Here is a 17,242-nt window from a genome sequence, read left to right as displayed (position 1 = left end):
CTGAACCATCTAGCACTTTTTGCAAGGGGTTTTTTACAGTTGTTAACTTTTTTGGAATACAATAATTTACTAAACTAATACGCTAAGCTTGTATTTGGATCGATATTCATCATGACATGTAGCAAAGTTATTAAACAATTTGAACAAAAACCAAAACATACTTAAAACTAAAATCCCTCTCGGATTGGCTCCCCCCAAGACTATATCCCTTTCCTCCCGCAGTGGAAGTTTACCTGCATTCTCCGGTTCTCCTTCAACCAGGTGGATTGTTTCTGAGAGACAAATATACTTTTGCTTGGAGTTCCTTGATTTTTGAAGATAATTGCTTGGACCTTTTTCAACGGTAGGACCAGTTACAATGGTGTTTGTGTGTTTATAATATTTTCGCCCTATGTTTTTCTTTTCACGCTTTGAAAACAATGTTTTAAGTACACTGTTCATTTGGCCGAGTTAACGAAGGGGGGAGGGGAGAGCAGTTAGTGGAAAGATACAACACTAGTAGACAAAGAGGCAGCTAGCGAATGAGTGAGTGAGAGTTTTTAAGATAGGCTACTGACACTATTTTAGTAGGCTAATATTGAAGAACACTTTGAAAGTGAGTCAAGCTATTAGCCATCTATGGCATGACTTATTATTTTTTGTGGCAAAAAATATTTCACGTGTTGGGTTGTGTGTGTCTGTTATGAGTGTGTGTGTGTGTGTGTGTGTGTGTGTGTGTGCGTGTGTGTGTGTGTCCGTTTGTGTCCGTTTGTGTGTATCGCGCGTGGCTACTTCCTGTTACTTCAAAATAAAAGCCAATTCACTTTGTCAAGTGAAATGCTAATGTGAAGCAAGTGAAATGCTTTTAATGTGAAGTCGCAGCCTTAATGCTCTATTTGTTTAACAGTAGCTAACTTAACTGCTGCGCGCTGATCTAAAGATAGTGTTTTTTAATATAGAAAGCCGTGTCTCTGGCATTACCTCTGGTGACACGGGTTTATTTTGCTAAGAAAAACGTCACTTTGTCCTGCAGAAACGTAGTCTTTGTCCCACATCTGGTGAATTGGGATCTTCTTCCTTGGAGTCAAAGTGTGACATGAAGTGGCCATTGTTGTATATGAATAAAGCACCAACTGTCACACACACAGCCAGACTACATATTGTAGCAAATACAGTAATAATCTTTACTTAAGGCTATAGTTTATAAAAGTCAAATGTATATTCTAATGTAGCCTATATATTACGTTATATATCATAGGGTAGAAATAACTGCCTGGTAATATAGGTGAAGCTGTACTGAAACAAAACATTATAAACATAGCATGCTAAACATGTTTGTCAACCCTGCTTCCTGGAATAGGCCCCTGGCTATCATACAAACATCCTTAATTGTTTATTTATTGTCAGGGCTCTAGGCTAACCTTTTCACCGGTGGACATGCTTTGGTCAATCGCCCCACTTCATTATTTTTATTATTATCAGTCAATCAACTAACTTGCATGCTGATGAATATTTGTCATATCTGAGTTTTGCAGCAGTCTATAGTAAAGTCTGACAGTGAAATCCATGTCCCCTATAAAGTGAACGCAGGCTGCATTTTTTGTATAACTTTGATTAACATAAAACCAGTTCCTTTGCATGAATGATGTGTGACGCAAAAAGGGATTAATTTTTTTAATATAATAGGCAATTGGGTGTGTGTGTTGTGTATATCTGTGTGTGAGAGTTGTTTGTGTGGATGTGTTGGGTTGGGTGTTTGTGTTGTGAGGGGGTCATCCCTATGTATGTGTGTGTGTGTGGCGGTGACCATTGTCATGCATCGCGTTAACTTTTTGCAATGGAACTCTGTTTTTGTATAATAATTTTGCATTTTCGGGGTTTTTTTTCCAAATACATTTCTTGCATTATTCGGAAGAACACTTTTTTTCCTATGTTATCAAATATATCTTGTTTTTTCAGATTCCCACTGAGGCGTCAGAGAACACATCATCTTCACACATCATCTACATTTCATTGTCCTTCATCACAAATTTAGTTTAATATATAAACATACCATACATTAATACCTCCATACACACACACACACACACACACACACACACACACACACACACACACACACACACACACACACACACACACACACACACACACACACACACACACACACACACACACACACACACACACACACACACACACACACACACACACATCTTGAGGACACCAAACAGTTTGTATTACTCCTTTTGATTGTTTCATTTTTTCAAATTACATTTCTAGGAATACACTTCATTGTGTTTGTGATCTAACTGTTTCTTGAGGTCTTTTTTTAAGTTTACAGACAGCCAGACCTACAGGCACATGCCGCGGAAGGGGAAGCGTTGCCGGATTGCCAAGGAGCGATGGACCGTGATTTATCCAAACAGCCAGGAGGTAAAAATACATAGCTGTAAACTACATGTCAGAATACACTATTGATCGTTAAAAAAAATTGGCACCCATTTCGATTAATACTTGTTAAGCACTGACTGTATAGAGTCACTAAATAATCTTTGATTTTCTTTTAGACCGCCCAGCCGGAGATGCAGCCAACAGCCACCGGATCAGGGGAGGATCCCTCACCTGTACAGTCAGCGCCAAAGACGGTTAATGACACTACTTGCATGCATTTTCTCCTATTAATTCACTTATTGTAATGCAAAATTGTCAGTTTCCTTATTTCATTAGGTTCATCAGATGACCAAATATTATATTCTCGTTCATCAACAATTAAAACGCACTGCATGTACAGTAAAGTTGTACAGTACTTAATATATCAGCATAAAACATAACCTAAAGGACACTGATGAAGTATTTTTGAGTCTCACTGTATCTTCTATTTTAGTTCATCTGTTATATTGATAGCTTTTTACTTAAGTCTAATGTTTGGTTTTTTGCCCTTTTTGGTTAATACCTGCTAACCACTGACTATAGAGTCACTAAATAATAATTGATTTTCTTTCAGACTGCCCAGCCGGAGAAGCAGCCAACAGCCGCCGGATCAGGAGAGGATCCCTCAACTGCAAAGTCGGCTCCCAAGACGGTATATTGACACTTGACACTACTTCCATGTATTTTCTAATATTAATTCACTTATTGTAATGCAAAATTGTCAGTTTCCTACATTCATAAGGTTCATCAGATGACCAAATATTATATTCTCGTTCATCAACAATTAAAGGTAGAGATGTTCCCACCATTGGTCTTGTCCTGGGAGGAAGATGACTACCCCTCACCAGCAGTGTCTGCGCTGGAGACGGTATTTTTACACTAATTACACTAATCCATTCATCCCCAATTGACACATAAAGCATTTACATTACAGTTACAGTTAGCATAAAAGATAATTCAAGCACGCTGATGAAGTAAATCTTTTTTAGTCTTTGAATGAAATTGAACTACACAGTAAATCTCACATTTACTTTGATTTTAGTGCATTCGTATTACATATTGATTGCGTTATAGTAAAGTAAAATTATTTTTGTTTAACTTTAATTGACAGATGCTGCGCTCTGAGGCCGTTCAACAGGACTTTCAAGATGTTGAACGCCAGCAACCCGCAAGCTTTCAGCCATGTAAGTGCTCACCTCAAATTTACACATTGTTGCATGTTCTCGAAGCAATTAACCCCCCCCCCCCCCCCCCCACACACACACACACACACATTTTATGGTAAATTATTAGTTAATTATTACTTTTGTTTTTGATTAATAGGTCGTGGCAGAGGTCGACGCCATCGTGTTAATAACTGGGACCGTTCCACCCTTACTGGCAAGCCTCACAAGTTGATTCCCCCAGAAGAGGATCCAGATAAAAAGGTATTGTTGTGGTCACTTTTCTGCTGATAGACTTTTTTTGTCTATGACTTTTGCTGTAATTTATTCTATTTACTCTCCTTTTTGTTGTAGTTTGTCCTTATCGTTGGTGATTCGCATCTTCGAGCGATAGCAGATGGTTACATCAATATGCCAGTCGGAGGAATGTCGTTTGGCATCATGTCCACGCCGGGAGCAAATGCATCTCAGCTGACGACCGAGTTGCTCCACGCCGACATACAGAGAACACCTGACGTGATCTGCCTGTTAGCACCAAGCAACGACCTATCAACGCCGAACATGGACCAGGCAAAAGCATCCTTTGCCAGACTTCTAAAAGCTGCTTCCAGTCGCTGTCCTAAGGTAATGTGTAGTGTATATTCACTTTTGGGTCATTTCATTGAGAATAATGGATATTTGAAAGACTGACAATTAGTGAAGAATATCTTGTGTAATGAATAACTATTGTTTCTTGTAGGTTTTCATCCTCGACTTCCCCCCGCGCTTGTGCTCTCCTCTTGAACCCCAAGAATTCCTACGACAATCATTGCGACAAGTGGCTGCACTTCATGGTCAGTACATTTTTATGTGGAAATTCTAACTAGTATGTTTTGATGTAACCTGTTTCCATTAATTGCATTATACCACAATGCCTCTCACTTATTTAAATTGTATACTATTAAACTATGATATTGTATTAGACTTTCAATGTTATTCTGTTAAATGTCTTTTTCTATAATCATTTACATTTTTTCTTAAAGGTGTTCCATACCACTCTGTCACTGATTCCTTTCCTTTGAGGAGACGTGAGCTGTGGAGTCATGATGGGGTAAAACATATGTTCTTACATGTCACATGTAAATATTGTCTCCACAGTTCTTTGTAATAACACAGGCAGATCATATTGACAATATAATTCAGTAAATGTTTTATCTAATTTTCACAGATCCACTTGAGTGATGTCGAGGGTATGGGAATCCTCACCCAGTTGATGTGGAATCATTCTTATCGTCACTTGGATTCATCGCAGCCAGTGCCCGAGGTCTCTCCACGGAGGTCCCCGCCGGTTAGAAGATATTCCACTAGAATCGTGGTGACTGGAGAGGTCGTTCGTCCACGTGCACTTGACCCTTTAAAAGTGACATATGTCGGCCGCAATAACAAGGTAAAAGTCATACATTGTTTGAGACGAAGGAGTTTTAATATTCAACTATAATGCTTCAGACTATATAAAAAGAGCTTCATATTTAGATTTATAGATTACCTGGTCAAAGCTATATTTGTTTAATACAACTTGTTCTACTTGTCTTTTAAAGAGGAGCCAGCTCTGGGAAGAGGACACTTCCTGGGATTCTGCGGAGGAGGATGTCGTCCAGCAGCAGGTCTGTTTTACTTATATTGTAAAATTCCTCAGCTATGACTAATAAGCCCTATTGCTGACATGACATGTATTGTTTCTGCTTTTATTTTATAGGACTTTGTTCCACCTTTGGTGCTGAGGGCGTGCTCTGTGGTCTTGAACCCTGTGTGGTTTGACGCTCAGAGGTTGGTGTGGATGGAGAAACTGGTGCCTTCCTGCCTAGACACCCCCGTGGCTTTCACTGCTGTGCCAAAAGGCTTTAAGGTATTTTGCATTTTTAAAATTTTACCTTTTTGTGAAGGCCTGTTAATTTCAAAAAGGCCCCATCAATCTTTAAATGTGAAATAGTAGAGACAATTTCATGTATATGACATTTGACTAAAATACTGTGTTTCCTTGATTTATGCCACGCCTTCCTTAATATAGAAACGGAAGCTGGAATGTCCAACCAAACCAGTTTTCTCCAAGAAGAATCGCTGGAAGAAGGTTTGTGTTTTTATTTTCTATTTGTTAAATTGTTTTTGGGAGAAATGGATGGCAACATTTAGCACATTTTCATATTTAATAAAACCTAGATAATGTTTTGCTAATGTTGCTATTTGCAATGAATGTTTTTTAGGCAAGGAGAAAACGCACATCTCCTGGGGCATCAGTTATGAAGGACCTAGCTGGAAAACCAACACCTATGGATACCACAGTTTCAGTACGTATAAACAATGTAATATGCATGTTCACACAAGGGATGCAATCACACACTTTTAATTAAAATATTTGCTGTTATAGTTTGAGAATTACACATCTACCTAAGTCTGAGTTGTTTCTAGAGGGCCCTTTTTCAGGGTTCCTACGCATGATGACACATCATGTCTGGTTTAGGTGGAAATCCACAGCTGACAGACAAGTCCCACCCATCTGAAAAAGCCAAAGGCCAATATGCTGTCCTAGGAGTTCTGTCCTAACGGCAAAGAATCAAGTTGGTCTGTCTTCTTGGGATAGAGATTTATTGACGTCCAAGCATTGTTTCTTATATTGTAAAACTATGGAATAAAAATCAAACGTATAATTACTAATGAGCCAAATATCCACATTTCCATAAAAACATATTAGCCTGCACACATGCAGTTTGAGCTAGCTTAAATTACACAGAGAAAAATAATTACCTAGGCTGACACAAAATAATATCTTGACAACTGTTAAATAATTGCCTACATATTCACATAACTGTTAATGAAGATATCTCCCTACAATAACCAAAGGAAAACATTAAAAACTTTAAAAAAACACTATCTCTGTTTCGCTACAATGCGTCGCCATTGCACCACAAATAGTGTAGTGCAACCTAACAAAGCAGTCTCAATATAAATATATAGACATCTCCATTTCTCAAACTGAACACCCACTGTAATTTACTTTGGGTGGCTTAAAACAAAAATTAAGTCCCTCCTGTAGTCTTTGAGATGCTATATTCAGTAATGATTGGAATATAAAAGTAGTTTATTGGAAAATACACTGTAGACTGAAGTTGTCTTCAACAGAAATTCACTTCACAGAATTTGCATTGCATGCAAGCATAAAGAGTAAATAGATAATGAGAGGTTATTATTAAAGATGGCTCTGAATTAGTCAGCCACTTCCTCTGTATGAAATTTCAGAATATACCCATAATGATACCAAATCCTTTCAAATGTCTTTATGGAACAGCCCAAAATATGTAGAACAACATATATTTAGGTCTATTTAAGAATGCATGACTCATTTAAAATCGTAATTTGTGTAAATTGAGTAGACATAAACATGTTTCATGTTGGGTTTAATAAGAGATGTGCTGTTTCACTTTTTTAATTGCTTATATGCATTTTTTTTAAAGGAGGAAACAGCGATCATTGTGGAGAATCCATTCCAGTGCCTTCCAGAGGAGATTAATGATTCCTCCATTCACCAGCCATTGGAGTGTACCAGACAGGTATTTGACATGCACACATAATGTGAAACTGTCATTTTAACAATAGTTAACACATTTGTCATGTTGGGTTTAATAAGAAAAGCAATGTTTAATTTCGTAAAGTGCATTATGCAATTACCTTTTTCTTTTTTTTTTAAAGGAGGAAGCAGCAAGTGGTGTGGGGGATCGCTCGCATTGCCATCCAGGGTTAGCTTTTGTGACGAAGGAGGTCAATGCAACTTCAAATGACATGCCACTGGAATGCAGCTCTAAAGAATTTACAAGACAGGTAATTGACATGCACCCTGTATAGAGAGACAATGTGAAACAACACTGCGTGACAATAAAACTTCAGCATTCATTAGACCCCACAACCTTCTTCCATTAATCCACAGTACAATCAGCTTGGGTGGCTTGAAATGCTAAAGTAACTCCCTCCTGTAGTCTTTGAGCTGCTATATTCACTGTATATATCTACTAATTTCAAATGTTTTTATGGAACAGCCCAAAATATGTAGAGCAACAAATATTTAGGCAGATGTTGATTTTTACCCCCACTTCTATTTAAGAATACTTGACTAATTTAAAAGTGTTATTTGTGTAAATTGAGTATACATAAACATGTTTCATGTTGGGTTTAATTAAAAATGTGCTGTTTCATTTTTTTAAGTGCATATATGACATTTTTTTTTAAGGAGGAAGCAGCTATTATTGTGCAGGATCCATTCCACTGCCTTCCTGAGGAGATCAATGCATCTTCCTTTGACCAGCCACTGGAGATTAGCTCTATGGAATGTACCAGACAGGTATTTGACATGCACACTAAATGCAGACATAAAATGACACTGACATTTTAACAATAGCAATCATTGGTCATTTATTTTCAAAATATGTGTTAATGTAATAATGAGACATTTCCTATCTTATGGCATATTAATCAAAACATGATATAATATTTCAAAAAAATATATATATATCAAATATATTATTGTATTATTAAAAGTCAAATGTTTATACAAAATAACTACAATGACCAACATACTTTCCATCTTGTTTTTCAGGATTATGCCATTGCTCCAAGTCAGCGCATTCAGTCCGTGAGAGCAAGTCATTCCCAGGGAGATGCGAGGTACATGGGTTCTCAGAACACACAGTGCACCTGCATGGCGCTCACATTTCTGCTTTACCACAACGAGGGTTCCCATTTCGATAGAAAAACTCTTGACAGAGTGCTTCATCAAGGAAATACAGTCTATCGAAAAGTGATACAGCAGCTTAAATTAGATAAAACATATCAACAGGAACTGTTGACAATAGAAGAGATGCCAAAATCTATCTTAATAGGCAAAACTGTATACAGCGTACACATGAACATGTCTGATCTGCGAGTTGGTTACCTGGCATTTGAAGAAGGCAGTCCACAAAGACACAGAGGATTGTCCCTTGCTACACAACTGGAGTGCCTATCACAAGATATAAGCCATGCTGTCCTAATAGTTACTCCTGAATGCTTCGCATTGTTCCGCGACACATCAGGACGCTATGGATTATTCGATTCCCACTCAAGATGTGAAAGAGGCTTTCCACATCCTACGGGAACTGCAATTATGATGACTTTCTCTGCCCTGGGTGACATGGTTGGCCACTTCAAGGAGCTGTTTCAAGACCATGGCCCTACTGCAAGCTATGAGTTAATGCCTGTTTCCTTTGAACAAGATAACAGTCAGACATCTGGACCATCAGCACATGTGCCACTAATGGGTCCTACAATAGCATTTCCCGGACAACAACACTGTGTGGAAGCAAACATCCCAATAGATATAACTGATGATGGACCACCAAAGAACCTAGATGTTTCAAAACTAAACAAACAAAGGAAAAAAAGAGCTTTGGCTAGAGCAAAGACATGTCACAACAACCAAGTACCACCTGGAGACAATGACCAGAGAATCACTCGAGAAAGACAACATGAAACACTGCAATATAGAAAGAACGCTGAAATCCGGCTGAGGAAATTACAGGCCATGAAAACCAAATATGCAAATGAACGTCAACACAGAGAAGAAAAGAAGAAGTACGTCGCCAGAAGATACAAGAACAATTTGGATTTTCAAAGCAAACATAAAAAATACATGAGGGACATCTACAGAACCAATCCAGTTGTACAGAAGAAAAGGAAAAAATACATGAGGGACATCTACAGAACCAATCCAGTTGTACAGAAGAAAAAGATAAAATACACGACAGACATGTACAGAACCAATCCAGTTGTACAGAATAAAAGGAAAAAATACATGAGGGACATCTACAGAACCAATCCAGTTGTACAGAAGAAAAAGATAAAATACACGACAGACATGTACAGAACCAATCCAGTTGTACAGAATAAAAGGAAAAAATACATGAGGGACATCTACAGAACCAATCCAGTTGTACAGAAGAAGAGGAAAAAATACATGAGTGACACGTACAGAAGTAATCCTGCAGTTAGGAGCAAAAAAATCAAGTCATTGTTGGATAAATATCACCACAACCCAGACTTCAGACTGCGTCATATACAGCGCTGCACCAGGGACAAAAAGAATAGCCTTGCTGCAAATGCTTTACTTCATATTCGTCACAAGATGCAGTGTGCCTTGAGAATAAAGTGGAAATACATGATGACAGCTCGCCACCAAGAAACTCCAAGGAATGTGGTGAACCCTGTAATGGAAGCTGCTATATCTTCATTCCGTGAAAGGATTAAACATGGGCCCACATTTGTATGCACGACTTGCCACAGAACTTTGTTCCCTGAACAGGTGAAATGCTGCAACAGAGACAGATATATCAAAAACATGGATGTAGTTACTGCTTGCCTGACAGGCAAATATGTTCATGTATGTGATGGTGAATGCTCAGCCCCATGTACTGTTCCACAAGAGAGGATGAAGGAGTGGATCTGCTTCTGCTGTGACAGCCACCTGATCAGAGGAGGGATGCCATCCATTGCAGTTGCAAATAACCTGGAGCTAGCGTCGATTCCACCAGAGCTAGAGGAGCTAAATGTCCTGGAGAGGCAGTTGATTGCAAAAATCCTTCCTTTTGCAAAAATTGTTGCATTACCGAGGGGTAGACAGCAATCTATACATGGTGCCGTGATCACGGTACCAGCAGAGATGGAAGCCGCCGTGAACTCTCTCCCGAGACCCAATGCAGAAGCCAAATTGTTGCAGGTTAAGCTGAAGAGAAATATCAGGTTTAAGGGATATCAACACTTCTACACTGTAGACATGGCAAATGTTTTACAAGCACTACATACACTGAAAAGGACTCATTCAGAATACAGTGATATAGTAATAATTGAGAGTGCTACATTTGACATTCTCCAAGATGAAGAGGATCTACAACAGGACGCTGCTGATGCTGCACAACCTAAGGAGCCTAGCAACCCAGAAGGAGAAGTGGAAACTACTACAGACGCAACACATGAGCAGCCCAATGCCATGAACAATGAACAGGATGACCTTCGACCTGGTCTGGCCCTCGACACCTGCATGCAGCCCCCTGACATAGCCCAAGAAGTTCTCTCTTACGGAGATGGAATATTCAGCATTGCTCCTGCACAAAGAAATACACCTGTCGGCTTCTTTTCCATACCAAAACTTGAAGCCATGGCCTTCCCTGTGCAGTTCCCAACTGGACAGAACACATTGGATCAGCTTCGAAAGTTGAAAACGTCCCCAAGCTTATACTTCAACACAAGGCTGTTGAATGTGGATACCAGGTTTGCTAAAGACCAAACGTACCTTTTCTTTGCACAATTTGTCGTGGAAACAAATCTGGCTTCTGGCAGCATGTCCATCCAAACAAGAAAAGGCAAGAATAGAAGCAAGGACGGAAGAAGAATTTCAAGCCAAATGATTCAAGATAAAATAGAGCTGGACAAACTCATCCAAAACGAAGACGCTACTCGTTTCATGCAGCCCCTTAGAGGGACCCCAGCGTACTGGTTAAAAGCACTGCGAGACCTCCACGCTCTTTGTCGTCAATTGGGCAAGCCGACCTTTTTTGTCACTTTTTCGGCAGCAGAAATGAGATGGCCGGAATTCATCGAAATCATTAAAGCACAACAAGGAGAAACGGTGGTGTTTTCGGAACTGGACTGGCTTGAGAAATGTGACATCCTTAGGGGGAACCCTGTCACTGTCATGCGGCTCTTTGAGAAGAGAGTGGACGCGCTCATGAGAGATCTGATCATGTCACCTGCACAGCCCATTGGTCAGGTGGAGGATTATTTTTTCCGTGTGGAGTTTCAGGCGAGAGGCAGTCCACACATTCATATGGTGGTTTGGGTAAAAGATGCACCAGTATTCGATGGTCCGGTTTACAGCCAAGACGTCGTTCAGTTCATAGACCGCTACATAAGCTGCAAGATGCCTGATGAGAAAGATGATCCAGAACTCCATAAAATTGTGTCAGAGGTTCAAGTTCACAGCAAAAATCATTCAAAGACATGTAGGAAGGGAAATGTAGTGTGCAGATTTGGGTTCCCAAAGCTACCAATGGACAGAACGGTAATCACCACCCCACCCGAGGAAGAGGATGAAGAAGAAGAAAACACAGCTCAGTCAAAGACATCTGAGGAAAAAAGCACAGCTTCAAAAAAGTCATCCAAGAAGACCATTGGAGACCAACAAAAAGAGGCTAGGGACAAACTGAAACCCCTAAGAGATCTTCTCATGGACCCAAATGCCTCATTCACGGATTTAAAGTCTTTCCTGGAGAAAGGTAACATGACACGTGACGATTACATGTATTATGTCGATTCACTCACCACTGGAATGGCAGTCATGCTGAAGCGAGAACCAAAGGACTGCTGGGTGAATGGTTACAACCCTGATCTGCTGCGAGCATGGAACGCTAACATGGATATCCAATATGTCCTCGATGATTACAGTTGCATCGCGTATATGATGTCATACATTTCAAAACCAGAACATGAAATGACTGAATTCCTCAACACAGTCATTCGTGAAGTCAAGAAAACAAATGTCAATGAACGGGATGAAATGAAGCAGATCATGCAGGCATACGCTAAAAACAGAGAAGTCAGTGCTCAGGAGGCAGTGGCACGAGTATGTAGCCTTCCACTGAAGAAGTGTACAAGATCTGTCATTTTTATCCAGACCGATGAAGATGGTATGAGGATGAGTAAACCCATGAACACACTGAAGATGATGGCCCCAGAGGATGAGGATGTGTGGATGTTAGGACTGCCTGAGAGGTATCTTAACAGGCCTGCAACGCCACAGTTTACAGACATGTGCCTTGCTGAATTTGCATCAGAGTACAGGGTTCTCTATGGACGGCAAACTCAAGGAAAAAATGCCATTTGCCTCCAGAACAACAAAGGCTTTATTCAAAAACGAACTCGAGGAAAACCTGCCATCATCAGATTCACTCGGTTCTCTGAAAAGAAGAACCCGGAAAAGATGTATCGACGGATGGTTAAATTATACCTTCCACACAGAACAGATGAGGAACTGAAACTTACAACATATGAAGAGCTCTACATACGGAAACAACGCATAGTGGATTTCCATATGAGACGATATGAAGGAAAAGGAAAAAACATGCAAAAAGCACTGGAACAATTTCAACAAGAAGGACCAATCCTAAATGCATGGAACACCTTTGCCCCAGAAGTGGAAGCTGAACGTTTGGAGTGTGTTGCTTTGAGAAAACCAGTTAACCCCGACGAGGAAGACGAACAAGACCAAGTTCCTGATTTCGAAGTGCACAGCAGTGGAGTCATACCATCATTCCAAGCACCAACATTAAGCCAAGAGTACTTAAGGAATATGTACCGCAGCCTCAACGAAAAGCAAGCTGCCATTTTTTACACAGTAAGGGAATGGTGCTTCAAACGTGTCTGGGGTCACAACCCTGTACCATTCTATTACTTTATCTCAGGGGGAGCCGGCTGTGGCAAATCACATGTCATCAAATGTGTACATCAGGAGGCAACCAAGATCCTGCGACAACTTCCCAGATGTCGTTCAGAAGCTGACTTGTCCCAGCCTACGGTGCTTCTGACTGCTTTTACTGGCACTGCGGCCTTCAACATCAATGGAAAAACCCTGCACTCCATGTTGAAGCTACCAAGAAATCTGAGACCACCATATCAAGGCCTTGGAAATTCACTGGACGAAGTGAGAGCAGCCCTGTCCAATGCAGAGATCTTGATCATAGACGAGATCTCTATGCTCTCCAAGGAACTTTTCGCATATGTTCATTGGAGGCTCCAACAAATAAAAGGCAACAAAAAACCTTTTGGAGGAATGTCTGTCCTTACCGTGGGGGACTATCACCAGCTGCCCCCAATCGGTAAAGCAAAACCACTCTGCATTTGCGAAGATGATGTGCTTGATCTCTGGAAGGACTTCCAGATTGTCAACCTTACAGACATCATGCGGCAGAAAGATGACAAAGCTTTTGCCGAAACCTTGAACAGGATAAGGTTTAAGAAGAAAACGGACCACCTCAACCACGACGACAAAGCTATGCTCACACAGGCTGTTGCTAATGTCAAAGACTGCCCACTGGATGCTCTTTATATCTTTGCCACAAACAAAGAGGTTGATGAGCACAATGCTACAACAGTAACTGCCCTAAATTTACACGTTGTGAACATTCCAGCAGAAGACTACATAAAGGACATACCAACAGGACAAATGATAAGATCTACACATGCAATCAGCGGCAAAAAACAAGACTTACCAAATAACATACAAGCAGCAGAAGGCGCACGGGTCATGGTGGTAAGAAATTTGGATACCGAGGACGGGATAGTAAATGGGTCCTTTGGAACCATTATGAAAATTGTTACCACTACCGATGATGGACCATCTACTGTGAAGCTGCTTGGACTTAAATTGGACAATCCCACAGCAGGACAGAGATTTCGCAAAAAGATTCAAGGCTCTACAGATGAACTGGTGTACATTGAAAAATATGAAGAGTCTCTTGGGAAAAGGGGGCTGGTCCGCCGACAGTTCCCAATGAAACTTGCCTTTGGATGTACAGCGCACAAAGTGCAAGGAATGACTTTGACCTCAGCAGTTGTTTCCCTGAAGCGGGTCTTCGAAGCAGGAATGGCCTATGTTGCTCTAAGTCGCACGACCTCGCTTGCAGGACTCAAGATAATTGACTTCAATGAAGACAAAATTTATTCTGACGCAAATATCACTCAAGCAGTGGAGAAGATGACTACGACTTCATTTGAAAGTACAACACCGCTATTGCACTTTATCCAATCATCAGACAACACCAGACCAACACTGACAATCATCCATCACAACATTGAAGGATTATCACCACATATTGAGGACATGAAATCTCACCACGAGATCAGACTTGCTGACGTTCTGTGCCTTACCGAAACCCATTTGTCTGGAACTTTCCTCCCCCAAAACTTAGATTTGGAGGAATATGACATGCATGCAAGGAACAGACATCTGTCATACACAAATAGAGCAGACATGGCTACAAAGTCTGGTGGTGGAGTTGCTATGTACTACAGAAGAACTCTTCAAGCAGAAACCCGCAGATTCTTTCACAATGTGACTGACCTTGAATTTGCAGTGTTGAAAGTCGAAGCTCCAGTCAGAGCATTGATAGCTACTGTGTACAGACCACCAAATTTCAATCTCCAGACATTCCTTCCAAACATGCAAAGCCTCTTGGACTCCTTGGATATGATGGATTATCAGCCTATCATTGTATGTGGAGACTTTAATGAAGATCTACACGCACCAGGGAAACACGCAATACAGGAATTGTTTCAGTCCAAAGGCTATAGTCAGCTTATCTCAACTGCAACAACTGAAAAGCAGACACTGATAGATCACATTTACATATCTAAACCAGACTCCTGCCTTAAATCAGGTGTACTGCAAACATACTTCAGTTACCACAGCCCTATATACTGTATTTTGGCCTAACTTCAAAAAGAGGCGCATGAAATTATTTATTTATTTATAACTGTTCTCATGTCATTTTTGTTGTTAATTTAATTATGAGAATCGTTATTGTATGCATGTCTGAATGAAATTTTTAACACAAGTCCAGTATACTGTATTGTGGCCTAACATGAAAAACAAGGCTCATGAACTTATGTATATGAGATATATATGAGAATCCTTATTGTATGCACTGAATTAAATGGGCAATATACCATTACTAATATTTAATAGCTATTGCACTTTCTGTATCTATTCATGAATATGATTTCAACAATTAATTACTGGCAAAAAGTACAGTGTCGGGTTATCAGCCGATGGCCTGTATAGGTCCGGTAGATGATAGTCTTGCCTTTCTTCTTGCCAAAAGTGTTTATTCAGCTATGACTGCTAAACTATTGATTTATTGAATGTTTTGTAAACATAAAAAAGCTTACATTGATATATTTTGAAAATAAAAGCTTTTTATTAACTATAAATATCATTTGTCTCTGTCTTACCTGTCTTTACTAATATATTAAGATAATTTATTGAAATGTAAATGCTTTAGCCAATACTGCATTCAATTCTGATAGTTATTATTGGAATGTAATGTAATACTCTTGCCATTACTGCAGCTAATATAAACAATTATATCAATGACAAGTTAAAGTCCAGATAATAGTGCAGCTAGAATTAAAACCATTATTTTCTAAATTGTATTGTATTGTTATACGGCAACTTATCAGTTGTTAGTTAGTTATTCTAACTTATTTAATAAAACTATATAATATAAACTGCAGAAAAGCATAGCAGCTACTAACCTTAATTGAATATAAACCTATTGACATTTTTAATGAACACTTTAGTAATCACTAAGTTATCACATGTTCTACTTATTTAATTTTTATATTGTTTAAATGTGTTTCCTTTTAAATGAACAGTTTAACATTATACTATTGGTAGTTTCAGACATTGCTTTCTGAATACATTTCAAGCCTTCGAGCATGTGACTTTTGAAAGTGTTGCTATTTGAATTGCATCTTTGGAACTATCACAACAACACAACAAACAGTTGGAATATTTCTTTTTAATGACTCAGAGATGACATCACAAGAGTTCAGAGGTCAAAGGTCAAATTTGATTTTGCACAGATGTTGATTATGACTTACAGATGACATCACAAGATTTTAGAGGTCAAAGGTCAAATTTGGGAGACGAGTGTGGACAGCGTGAGGCGGCAGTTAGTAGAAGTGTTCTGGCCCGGCCGACGGGCGGGGCGCCGCCGATGCGGGGGCTGGCGACGTGCGCAGGGCTGCCCGTACTTTCCAAATCTCTGCGGGATTTCTAGTTAAGTACGGGCACTCAAGCATTGAGGGCCCGTAATTATTACTCTCCACCATACTTATTCTGCTTCTTCTTCTTTTAAGTACGGGCCCTCAAGCATTGAGGGCCCGTAATTATTACTCTCCACCATACTTATTCTTCTTCTGACTTCTTATTCTTCCCCAAATTTCTAGCTGCTTCTCCTCCCACACCGTTACACGCAGACATGCCAAAATTTCGCACAACGTGCGTCCCCACCCCCCGGGGTGTGCTATTATACAGTTTTTTGAATTTCCGCTAGGGGGCGCTGTTATGAAGTCCCGACTGAAAAAAGTTTGAGAGGCCACGCCCCGCACACCGTAACTCCGATTGACTTGAAATTTCTCACACAGGTGTATGTTAGGGTGCTCTACAAAAAAGCCTCTTGGACCATAAAAAGTGTTCTGGGAATATTTTCGGCTAATTAGCATAAACTGAAAAACAGCGTGTTATCCACAACTTTCGGAAATTTGACTGTATCAACACCAAATTTCTCGTGAAGCCCCGGGGGACTACAATAAACATACCCGTAAAAGATTAGTAGGACAACTTGAAAAACATGGCCGCCATTGACCAAAACGTTTACGCAGGGGCGGGGCATAATAACACGTTGGCCATAACTCCTTAACCATACGTCCTATCATCATGAAACTTGCTGGGTATGTGCAGAAGTCATGTGGTAGCATGTCCATCGAAACATATCGAGATTAACCCAAAGGGGGCGCCACAAATGGGTGGGGCTTAATAACACGTTGGC

At 40.0% G+C, this 17,242-nt stretch overlaps 1 protein-coding gene across 1 annotated transcript; it reads left to right on the top strand.

Moving 5' to 3' along the window:
* The first annotated feature begins 250 nt into the window (after positions 1–250).
* Positions 251–15,652, top strand: LOC307259913 (uncharacterized protein). The gene is made up of 19 exons (XM_080039991.1): positions 251–343; positions 1,939–2,415; positions 2,550–2,627; positions 2,987–3,064; positions 3,203–3,280; positions 3,524–3,596; positions 3,736–3,839; positions 3,930–4,199; positions 4,315–4,408; positions 4,598–4,665; positions 4,783–5,001; positions 5,153–5,218; positions 5,311–5,460; positions 5,623–5,682; positions 5,816–5,899; positions 7,064–7,159; positions 7,299–7,427; positions 7,834–7,944; positions 8,200–15,652. Exons 2-19 carry the CDS (start codon positions 2,344–2,346, stop codon positions 15,121–15,123), a joined length of 8,754 nt encoding a protein of 2,917 aa, XP_079896117.1. The 5' UTR covers positions 251–343; positions 1,939–2,343; the 3' UTR covers positions 15,124–15,652.
* The last annotated feature ends 1,590 nt before the right edge of the window (positions 15,653–17,242 follow it).

This window comes from Ammodytes marinus, assembly GCF_949987685.1.
Source record: "Ammodytes marinus genome assembly, chromosome: 13".
In the NCBI taxonomy this organism is placed as follows: Eukaryota; Metazoa; Chordata; class Actinopteri; order Uranoscopiformes; family Ammodytidae; genus Ammodytes; species Ammodytes marinus.
Note: the sequence above shows the minus strand (reverse complement) of the source record. Positions and strands in the feature narration are given on the sequence as shown.

What these genes read in the sequence shown, in the direction of transcription:
- LOC307259913 (XM_080039991.1), top strand. Translation starts at nt 2,344, where the DNA reads ATGCCGCGGAAGGGGAAGCGTTGCCGGATTGCCAAGGAGCGATGGACC. An exon ending in AAGAGGATCCAGATAAAAAG is followed by an intron (nt 3,840 to 3,929) that starts GTATTGTTGTGG and finishes TTTTTGTTGTAG; the next exon opens with TTTGTCCTTATCGTTGGTGA. An exon ending in CTTCCAGTCGCTGTCCTAAG is followed by an intron (nt 4,200 to 4,314) that starts GTAATGTGTAGT and finishes TGTTTCTTGTAG; the next exon opens with GTTTTCATCCTCGACTTCCC.